The 11,044-nt window shown below is 46.4% G+C and overlaps 1 protein-coding gene and 1 long non-coding RNA gene across 9 annotated transcripts in view; one reads left to right on the forward strand and one right to left on the reverse strand.

Annotated features, from left to right (window-relative positions):
- The window catches only part of SLC35D2 (solute carrier family 35 member D2), a 67,856-nt gene that overhangs the window by 2,284 nt on the left and 54,528 nt on the right, over window positions 1-11,044 (reverse strand). For all 8 annotated transcript variants that reach the window (XM_032266415.1, XM_032266421.1, XM_032266420.1 and 5 more), the window contains one exon: window positions 1,283-1,361. In XM_032266415.1, coding sequence (XP_032122306.1) covers window positions 1,283-1,361 — 79 coding nt within the window. The remainder of the gene's footprint in view (window positions 1-1,282; window positions 1,362-11,044) is intronic.
- Window positions 2,763-11,044, forward strand: part of LOC116541912 — an 18,188-nt gene continuing 9,906 nt past the window's right edge. The window contains exon 1 of the long non-coding RNA XR_004265002.1: window positions 2,763-3,191. This is a non-coding gene — a long non-coding RNA (uncharacterized LOC116541912). The remainder of the gene's footprint in view (window positions 3,192-11,044) is intronic.

Below are 11,044 nucleotides of genomic sequence, written 5' to 3' on the forward strand. Positions count from 1 at the left end.
TTCACCATGTTGGCCAGGCTGGTCTTGAACTCCTCACCTCAGGTGGTTCACCAGCCTTGGCCACTCTAAGTGCTGGGATTACAGGCATGAACCACTGCGCCAGGTTTGTTTTTCTTTTTTTTTTCAACCCTGAGCTCCCACACTGCACTGCCATCTGTGGGCACACCAGGGCCAAGGAGTGAGTTAATTTTCTTGACCCTAAATTTGAACTGAGTAGAGACAATCATTAAATTTCAGGCTGTGCTCTGCCCACTGCATTCTGGGAGACCTCTGGGTAGTCAGGAGACAGGTGAATTCTTGAAGCAGGCAGTGTTTTCACGCATTCTAGGACTTCATGTGAACAGAAAAACGAAGCAAGTATGGAATAGAATCCAGAACATGTCTCCCCCATTCATTCACGTGTGTGTGTGTGCGCGCGCGTGCGTGTGTGTGTGCGTGCGTGTGTGTGTGCGCATACGTGTGTGCGCGCGCGTGTGTGCGTGCGTGTGTGTGTGTGTGAATTCAGATGCATCCACACATGCAAACACCCACACACCAACCCACAGGTTCATGCCTCATAACACAGTGCACACCTACGTGGAAAATGCTTCTCCACAAGGGCTCTACTTCTTAGTGGGCAGATTCTCCCAGAAAACCATATTGTGGTTCACAAGGTACCTTACTGATCATTGAGAGCTGGAGTGGTTGTGTTTTTTTTAGCTTTTTACTTCATTTTCCCAGACCCATCCCCTCCAAGTCACCCCTGACCAAAAATTATCACTGGTCTCTCTATAAATTAGCAATCTGTGCCTCTGTTCTATGCCACAGATTAGAAGAAGTAAGATGGGGCTGGGTGCAGGGCTCACGCCTGTAATCCCAGCACTTTAGGAGGCTGAGGCAGATGCATCATTTGAGGTCAGGAGTTCAAGACCAGCCTGGCCAACATGGTGAAACCTTGTCTCTACTAAAAATGTAAAAAAATTAGCAAGGTGTGGTGGGAGGCACCTGTGATCCCAGCTACTCAGGAAGCTTAGGCAGGAGAACTGCTTGAACCCGGGAGGCACAGGTTGCAGTGAGCCAAGATCATGCCATGGCACTCCATCCTGGGTGACAGAATGAGACTCTTTCTCAAAAAAAAAAAAACAAAAGAAGTAAGACAGGATCACACAGGTCCACCTGAAAAGGTCACAGCTCCTGTTCTTACACCACCAACAACAACATCACGCCCAGCCTCCAGCAGAAAATTTGGATTCACAATCCATTCCTTGACTCAGTTGTTCCTTCCATGGCTCCATCCACTCACCTTGATAGCTCCAACCACTGCTGTCGTCAGGGCTGAATTGTAATAACTGCACAGAACCGTGGAGTACATCAGTAGAAACCTGCAGCAAGGAAGCAGACACCAGGGTGCACACCTCACTACGCTGGGTCATAATAAATACTTACGGTCAGCACTGACCCCCACATGAGCACTTTAAGCAAAAAAAAAAAAAAGAAACATATATCATAAAGGCTCTGTAACCCACACCTTAAGATACCTTGCTATTGGTCTTATGACAGGAAAATAGTCCAGCTGTGAATTAGCTACACCTTCTATGTAAGGTATCCTTCTCATTCTGTACACTTCCCATGAATGTTTCCACAACATGAGGGTAAGGAGAACAAGGTTTGTTTAATGACCTGAAATCTCTGGTTTCACAGCATGTTAAATAAAGTTGAGGACTGGGGTTTTTAATCCTCCGTGTGTCTGAGTCACCTGCTGCACTTTCAGTACACAGCGATGCCTGGGCAGAGGCTCTGCTTCACATGGTTTGAGGTAGGGCCCTGACCGCGCACGACACGAAAGGTCCTCAGGTGGTTCTGACCTGCTGCCAGAGTGGCGACGGAAGAGAAAATCTGCTGAGCGATTGCTGCCTTCGGACAGGGGAGATTGAAATAGAAATAGATTCCACGTGATAATGTGGAATATAATGTGAAACAGATAATGCTCCCGTATCTGTTACCGAAGTTAACTCAGGCACTTAACGTGACAGTAGGTATTGATACTTACTTGCCAATAAAATCACTATAGCAGGGCCGGGCGCAGTGGCTCACGCCTGTAATCCCAGCACTTTGGGAGGCCGAGGCGGGTGGATCACAAGGTCAAGAGATCGAGACCATCCTGGTCAACACAGTGAAACCCCGTCTCTACTAAAAATACAAAACATTAGCTGGGCATGGTGGCGCGTGCCAGGAGGCGGGGGTTGCGGTGAGCCGAGATCGCGCCATTGCACTCCAGCCTGGGTAACAAGAGCGAAACTCCATCTCAAAAAAAAATGACTATAGCCTGAGAACATGCACCAGTCCAGAAAACACATACACAGGAAAAGAATGCCTAATCCAATCAGGTAAAGTGAGCTAATTCCAGTTAAGTAGTGATGGACATTAGCTGCAACCTCACCTAAGCTGCAGCTCAGATCCAATGATGAAAGGGATTACAAACCAGCTGAGAAGGAAAGATGGAATGTACAGGGAGAGCACAAGATGGGTGAGATTAGAAAGCTAAATCCCAGCTCAGGTTGGGCCGGTGGCTCATGCCTGTAATCCCAGCACTTTAGAAGGCAGAGGTGGGTGAATCACCTGAGGTCAGGAGTTCAAGACCAGCCTGACCAACAAGGAGAAACCTTGTTTCTACTAAAAATACAAAAATTAGCCGGGTGTGGTGGCACACCTCTAACCTCAGCTACTCAGGAGGATGGGGCAGGAGAATCGCTTGAACCTGGGAGGCGGAGGCTGCAGTGAGCTGAGATTGTGTCACTGCACTCCAGCCTAGGCAACAGAGCGAGACTCAGTCTCACTCACTCAATCAATCAATCAATCCCAGGTCAAAGGCAGGAGTTTGGATCCCCCATTGACAGAGAGAAGTGAACGCAACTCTAGGAAAGGGCTCAGTGCACCTGCACTTGGGTAAGCACAGAATTTATTAAATTCTAGAATCCTGCTAGAATGTAACACCCAGTCTTGGCCCTAGGCTCAAATCTCTGGTGGAGATCAGAGTCACGAACCTTCAACACAGTAACCTCTGTTGGCCTGAGTGTGCTTATTACCAGAGGAGGCAGAGGGAAAAATTAGAATATCCAGCTTTACAGGTTGAAGAATAAACTTAATTTCAAACTTAAATGTTGTCATCTTTGAAATACTATGTGCCTTAGTTATTAAGGTAATTAAAGCAAGTGGTCCTAATTTGAAATATGTAATTGATATTAGTCATTTGAAAGAAGAGCATCAAAGTCCATCCAGGATTTGAATGTTTTTAAGAAGCTGATTTACCCCATTTCCAAATTTGGTTTATTAGATTTCAAAGAGTTGTTTAAGTACAGAAAGCAATCTACTACCTTTGCTAGTTGGCCTCGGGGGTTGGAAATGCTGAAGAAAAGATAGGCAGCTCCCATTTGTTAAAGCAGTTGAAAATGCTTAAATTCTTTCAATTCACTGAGTTGCAAATGAAACTGATTTACAGTACATTGTTTAGGGATTTTAATCAGTTAAACTTGAGTTAATAAACCATTTATCAAATAATGAAAGTAAAGGTTATTTTATAGAAAAATTGTTAGCTTTGGCTGGGCGGGTGCATTGGCTCACACCTGTAATGTCAGCACTTTGGGAGGCCAAGGTGGGCTGATCACCTGAGGTCGAGAGTTCAAGACCAGCCTGACCAACATGGAGAAACCCATCTCCACTAAAAATACAAAAAATTAGCCGGGCGTGGTGGCCCATGCCCGTAATCCCAGCTACTCGGGAGGCTGAGGCAGGAGAATCACTTGAACCTGGGAGGCAGAGGTTCCAGTGACCTCCACCTGGATTGCACCATTGCATTCCAGCTTGGGCAAAAACAGTGAAACTCCACCTTGGGAAAAAAGAAAGAAAGAAAAAGAAAGATATTTGTAAGTTGAACTTTAAGGCTTAAGAAAATCTAAGTTTCTCAAATTATCATAATTTTTAAAAATCCAACATTCATTTAGATTCCCAGGGGTTATAAATAATCCTATTTACACATAAAATGAAAAAAAGTTAAAACTCAAACTGATGCCACTAGGTGCCTGTTCCGCCAGGCCCTGGCCATGGGAGGGACCACCCACAGCGCCTGCCCCGGAGGCGCTCAGACTCCGATCAGAGGCGAGAGCTGCACAGCAGCGAGAGCACAGCGCAGGGCCCAGCCCCACACGGGGCAGAGAGGAGCTTCCTGCAGGCGCCTATGCACCAGTGCAGCCTTAAGCCAAAGACAGCATGGAAGTTTTCTACTTCCACTTTTGCTTTAAAATTCCAACTCAAGGGTTCCAGTCATGCAACATTTTCTCTATCCTACATTTTTTTTTCTTAAAAAAGTGGTGGGGGGAACCTACCTTGACAAGGTCTGGCCGTATTACCCAGGCTGGACTTGAACTCCTGGGTTCAAGCAATCCTGCCAACTGCCTTCCAAGTAGCTAGGACTATAGATGCGTGCCATCACACCCTGCTCCATCTTAAAGAAACCACCTCAGCCTGCATTCAGGATCAGAAGACATCACGGATCTAAGATGCCAGCACCCATCTGTCATGATTGTGGGTGACAAGGACATCACTCACCAGCCAGGCGGAGCCAGGGGATGGAGACCCCTCACTAACATTCTGAAGTGAGCCTCAATGCAGCCATCCTCCTTAGCAACAGATGATGACTAGACAGAAAGACCGCACTTCTTTTTCTCTTTCTTTCTTTCCTTTTTTTAAATTAATTTTTAGGACAAGGTCTCACTCTTTTGCCCAGGCTGGAGTGCAGTGGTGTGATCATGGCTCACTGTAGCCTCCACCTCCCAGGCTCAAGCAATCTTCCCACCTCAGCCTCTCAAGTAGCTGGGACTACAGGTACACATCACTAAACCTGGCTAAATTTTAAATTTTTTTCTAGATACAGACTCTTGCTATCTTACCCAGGCTGGTCTGGAACTCGGGTGCTCAAGCAATCCTCCCTCCCCAGCTTCCCAAAGTGCTGGGATTAGATGCATTAGCCACCACTTCCAGCTTGCACTTCTTAATATACCCACTAGATGTCCCCAGAGAGGCCAAATATAGAACCGCTGGGCTCAAAGTAGTAGCATATTACATTTTTATGCAAACAAATACTTGCACAGTGCTTTGGCCAAAACCAAGACTCTAAACTAAAAGAATGTTCGTTAACTCAGTACAGGGGAAACCACACCACTTTTAACACTGAAAATGTCAACCTCCACATGACTAGCTTTGACTTCACCATCTGTGGATGAATAAAATGTAATTCATAAAATGCAAAGGTATTTAAAATTCTTAGTTACCTTTTTTTCCATCCTACATATTTTTAGATAGGGTCTCACTCTGTCGCTCAGGCTGGAGTGCAGTGGCACAATCACAACTCACTGGGCTCAGATGAGCCAGCCTCCACCTCCTGGGCTCGGCCACCCAAAGTGCTGGCATTACAGGTGTGAGCCACAGAGCTTTTGAAGTCATGCTATCATCTGTGTACATTTGAAACATAACAGCACATCATCTGACGCACATTAATCCAAGCAACATAGGCCAGACGACTGTTCTGCTTCTAGGGCCCCCAGGGTGGAGGTGTCTGAGTAGAAACTGCTGGACCAGAACCTCTGCTCAAAGGCTTCTTCCTGTTCTAAAAACAGCACCAAAAAAACTGACTTACCCAACACTGTGGCAGTCACAAACAGAACTCAAATGACCTAGCTGACACCTCGTTACTGATTATCGTGCCCTGCCTCAACAGATACAGAAACTCAACACAGATGTTCAAATATTCACAGGCTACTTTTACATTCCTTCCACCAACCACCATGGCACCCAAGCACCTCATTCTCTTATAATTCCAGATTTCAAAGAATCCCAAGGAACCTCATCCTCACCATCTCTGGGAAGAACTCACTCCTACCCCAAGAACTCGTGGAGCACCCGAGATGCACCAGGTCATGGGATAAATACGGTACACCTTTCAGAGCATGGGTTTTCCACTGAGATCTGCCTTGTCGGGGGTGGCGGGAACGCGGGTGCTCTTTGCAGTCGTCATTCCGGTGCCCAGCAAGAAGCAACATTTTGTTTTCTCTGGTACAGTGTATCTACAGTCGTACAAGTTGAAGATTTAAAAATTATACTTTCTTTTACTGTGAGTATGGAAAATTTGACTGTTTTCTGTCTCAATTAAGACACATATTACTTCTTCTGTGGGATCAAAGGGACTGCTCCTGCGGCAGGTACAGATTAGGTGACTTCTCTCAGGACCCCCGGGGATTGGTGCCGCCCTGATGGGAATGAAGTGGAACCTGTAATTTCTCAGCAAGGCTAAAAAGGTCTGCAGACCTAACTTTCTTAAAAATCTAGTTTATCAACTTAAATTCCAGTCTATATCTTACCTTTGACTGCATTAAATTATTTTAGCTCCCTGAATCCAGTTGTAATTCCTGAAGCAAATTCACTCCACCACATGTTCCATTTCCAAACCCATGGTTACACACATGACCATTTCCCAGCACTGAGTCCTTCACCATAACACAAAAGCAAGCTAGGCCGGGCGCGGTGGCTCACGCCTGTAATCCCAGCACTTTGGGAGGCTGAGGTGGGCATATCACCTGAGGTCAGGAGTTCAAGGCCAGCCTGGCCAACATGGTGAAACCCCATCTCTACTAAAAATACAAAAATTAGCTGGGCGTGGTGGTGCACACCTATAATCTCAGCTACTCTGGAGGCTGAGGCAGGAGAATTGCTTGAACCCAAGAGGAGGAGGTTGCAGTGAGACAAATCACACCACTGCACTTCAGCCTGAGCAATAGAGTGAGACTCCATCTCAAAAAAAAAAAAAAAAAAACCCAAAAAATTTTTTATTATTTTTAAGGAGCAGAAATTCTACAGGATTGAATAATTTGGCAGGAGAGATTTATGCTTTGTTGCCCAGGCTGGAGTGCAGTGGCTCAATCTTGGCTCACTTCAACCTCTACCTCCCAGGTTCAAGCAATTCTCTTGCCTCAGCCTCCCAAGTAGCTGGGACTACAGGCACATGCCACCACGCCCAGCTGATTTTTTGTATTTTTTTTAGTAGAGATGGGGTTTCACCATGTTTCCCAGGCTGGTTGCGAACTCCTGAGCTCAGGCAATTCACCCACCTTGGCCTCCCAAAGTTCTGGGGTTACAAACATAAGCCACCGCCCCTGGACATATATACTTTGCCCAGGCTGGAGTGCAATGGTGCCATCATAGCTCACTGCAGCCTCAAACTCCTGGGCTAGAGCAATCCTCCTGCCTCACCCTCCTGAGTAGCTGGAACCACAAGAACACGCCACCACATGTGGCTAACTTATTTCTATAGAGATGAGTTCTCATATGCTTGCCAGGCTGGTCTCAAACTCCTGGCTTCAAGTGATGCTCCCACCTCAGCCTCCCAAACAAAGCACTGGGGCTATGGGCATGAGTCACTGTGTCTGGCCTAGATTTCTTACATTTCTCACGTATTATCTTCAAAACCCTCCTGCACTGGTACTTGGAGAGTGGCCGTGGGCTACTGATTTTGTAAGCACAGGCTGTCCATTTGCAAGTTTCGTTATTGCTCAGCCATTGCAATTAAGCAATGTTCTGCTTTTGCGGCACCAGTAAGAACTAGCTTTTAAACTTTTATCTTTCACAGCCCTTTTGTGAGGGAACATTTTCATGGACCTCTTCTCTTGTGTTGTTAGGAATACAGTAAGAAGGAATGACATTTGGCTTCCTCAATAGAGGAATCTATATCAGGGTTCCCCAGAGGAACAGAACAATAGAATACACAGGTATGTGAGAGGGAATTTATCAGGGGAATTGGCTCCCACAATTATGGAGGCTAAAAAGTCCCAAGACAGGCCAGCTGCAAGCTGGACACCCTGAGATGCCGGTAGCGCAGCTTAGACCAAGCTCAAAGGCCTCAGAATGAGGGATGCCTTCAGTGTGACTCTCAGTCCAAGGCCAAAGCCCTCCTGACCACGCGCTGCTGGTGGAAGCCCGAGATTCCCACGGCCAGTGAGCTGGGAGTTCTGATGTCCAAGGCAGCAGAAGAAAGTCTGTCCCAGATTCCAAAGAGGGATGGATTTGCCTTCTGTATTTGATCTCTCTGCACCCATGGCCAATTGGCTGGTGCCTGCCAACCACGAGGGCAGATCCTCCCCACCTGGTCCACTCAGACTCGCGTGCCAATCTCCTGTAGAAACCACCCCCCCAACAAACACACACCTAAAAAAAGCTTCACCAGGTTTCCAGGTATTCCTTAATCCAGTCAAGTTGATACCTGAAATTAACTCCACAATTCCCCTGCTTGTCAACCCGGCACCCACATGCATCGCCTTAAACCACACCTGGTTTCCCAATGAAGACAATAACAAAGTAATTGTGTTATTTAGTTGCATCCATGATGTAACCATCCTGCATACAACCAAATACACAATCCCTTCCCCAGAATTCAGCTTTCAGGATTTTGACATTTGAGATTTTAATCCTTCAGGATTATACTTTTGGGAACTTAGATTTTTGGGGGGTTATGACATTCAGAATAGTGTTGTGAAAGGAAAAATTAATCAGGACCCCAGACTCACGACGCCAAAGGCAGAAGTCTGGAAACTGAGTCACACAAAAACTGCCTTCCATTTTGTTCCTAAGTAGATAACTGCAAAGAATGAGGGCCACATATTTCCCCAGGTGGCCTCCCTCACAAATCACTCACAAGGAAATTCCTTGCAGGTCCCAAAATCTTTGCCCTAAAACAGAATTCTGCTGAATTTCACCCTGATTTTCTTTGTTTTTCTTGAGACAGAGTCTTGTGATATCACCCAGTCTGGAGTGCAATGGCACAGTCTCAGCTCACCGCAACCTCCACCTCCCGGGTTCAAAAGATTCTCATGCCTCAGCCTCCCAAGTAGCTTGGACTGCAGGTGCACACCACCACACCTGGCTAATTTTTGTATATTTAGTAGAGACAGGGTTTTGCCATGTTGGCCAGGCTGGTCTTAAACTCCTGGCCTCAAGTGATCTGCCTACCTCAGCCTCCCACAGTGCTGGGATTCCAGGCGTGAGCCACCATGCCCGGCTGATAATGTAAATTTATAGCTTATCTTAAACGGGTACCGGACGGAACTAGAAATCATCCCTCCACCCACTCCAAGACAAATGCATGATTGCCTTCTTCTCCTCTATGCTTGCTTTTATCTTATGTAAAATGTAGATTTGCTGAAAGCCAGGCAAATGAATAATTGTTCCCGACCCCTCCTTTCACGGGTAACATGTGGATTCAGTGAGCACTAATCAAAGTCTTGCAAGAATGTAACCACTCACCTCCCAACATACCCTCCCTCCCTTTTTTTCCTTTTCCCTGCCCCCTCGCCCCCGCCACTCTTTGCCCTTTAAACACTGAAATCCTCAAAACTGTCCTTAGAAAAAGCACAGGCCACAGATCCTACTGTGACTTGAGTCTCTTCTTCCCCAAGTGCATCCTCAATCAACCTTGGAAAAATGAAGCTCTAAATGGATTGAGACCTGTCTCAGCCACTTTTTGGTTTACAGCAGGGGTCCCAAGCCCCAGGCCGCAGACCCGTACCAGTCCACAGCCAGTTAGGAACCATTACTGCCTGAGCTCCGCCTCCTGTCAGATCAGGGATGGCATTCAATTCTTGTAGGAGCACAAAGCCTATTGTGAACTGCGCATTTGAGGGATGCAGGTTGCGTGCTCCATCTGAGAATCTAATGCCTGATGATCTGAGGGGAACAGTTTCATCTCAAAACCAACCTTACCCATCCTCCATCCATGGAAAAATTGTCTTCCAAGGAACTGGCCCCTGGTGCCAAAAAGGTTGGGGGCTGCTGGTTTACAGTGTTTTTCAGGGTTGCGGTTTGCACTGGCCCTTTCAGCATTCTATCGACTTCTTAACAAAACTTTTCAAAGCATAATAATTTTTTCATTCTATTTTCAACTCGGAATAGAGGTTTGCTGGCTGAAAAATGCAAGTCTGAAATGCAAACCTGAATGTGGTGATAATAAGTAAGAGGCTGAGTGAGCTCGAGAGCCCAGCACCAGTTCCCAAAAACAAGCATGTGCTGAGAGGCTTACTATGGGGATGCAGATGATCAGATCCTAGCGTACTTTGACTGAGAAACTGCAAGAAAGCAGGATTCTGAAGCCGCCATGCCAAAATGGAAGTTTCCTTGCAGTGTGGTTTCAGACTTAAAACTTCACCATTAAAGGTAAAGTTCACGTTGGCTGGGTGTGATGCCTCACACCTATAATCCCAGCACTTCGGGAGGCCAAGGCAGGCAGATCACCTGAGGTCAGGAGTTCAAGACCAGCCTGGCCAACATGGTGAAATTCCATCTCTACCAATAATAAAAAATTAGCCGGACATTGTGGCACATGCATTTTGAAATCCCAACTACTTGGGAGGCTGAGGCAGGAGAATCACTGGAACCCAGGAGGCAGAGATCGCAGTGAGCCAAGATCACGCCACTGCGCTCCAGTCTGGGCAATAGAGCGAGACTCTATCTCAAAAAAAAAAAAGTAAAGTTCATGTAAAAGAAGGAAAACTGTTAAAGCCAAGAGCAACAGGTAGAGCCAAATCTAGCTGGAGTGAAAATAAGATAGCCAAACTCAACAGGCTGGGCTAAGAAACAGAAATATTAACAAAAATGGCATTTCTTATTGGACATGTTCTATGAATCTAGTGTTGTTCTAAGTCTTCTTCATCATAACGCATTCAGTCCACGTGACCCCACCCTAAGAATCAGGTCCTTTCACTTGTTGTTCCCATTTTAAAGATAAGGAAATGGAGGCTCAGAAAGGTTAAGTAACTTATCCAAGGACCCAGAGCTAATAAGTGGCAAAGCTGGGATTCAAACCCAGGCCATTCCATTCCAAGATTCAGGCACTTAATGATTGGAATGGTGCCATGATCTCAGTGTCCTCAAAAGACCCACTTTGGGGCTGGGCGCCATGGCTCATGCCTATAATCCCAGGACTTTGGGAGGCCAAGGCAGGAGGATCACCTGAGGTCAGGAGTTC

Source organism: Sapajus apella, unplaced genomic scaffold (assembly GCF_009761245.1).
Source record: "Sapajus apella isolate SASKATOON/1434 unplaced genomic scaffold, GSC_monkey_1.0 scaffold158, whole genome shotgun sequence".
Lineage (NCBI taxonomy): Eukaryota > Metazoa > Chordata > Mammalia > Primates > Cebidae > Sapajus > Sapajus apella.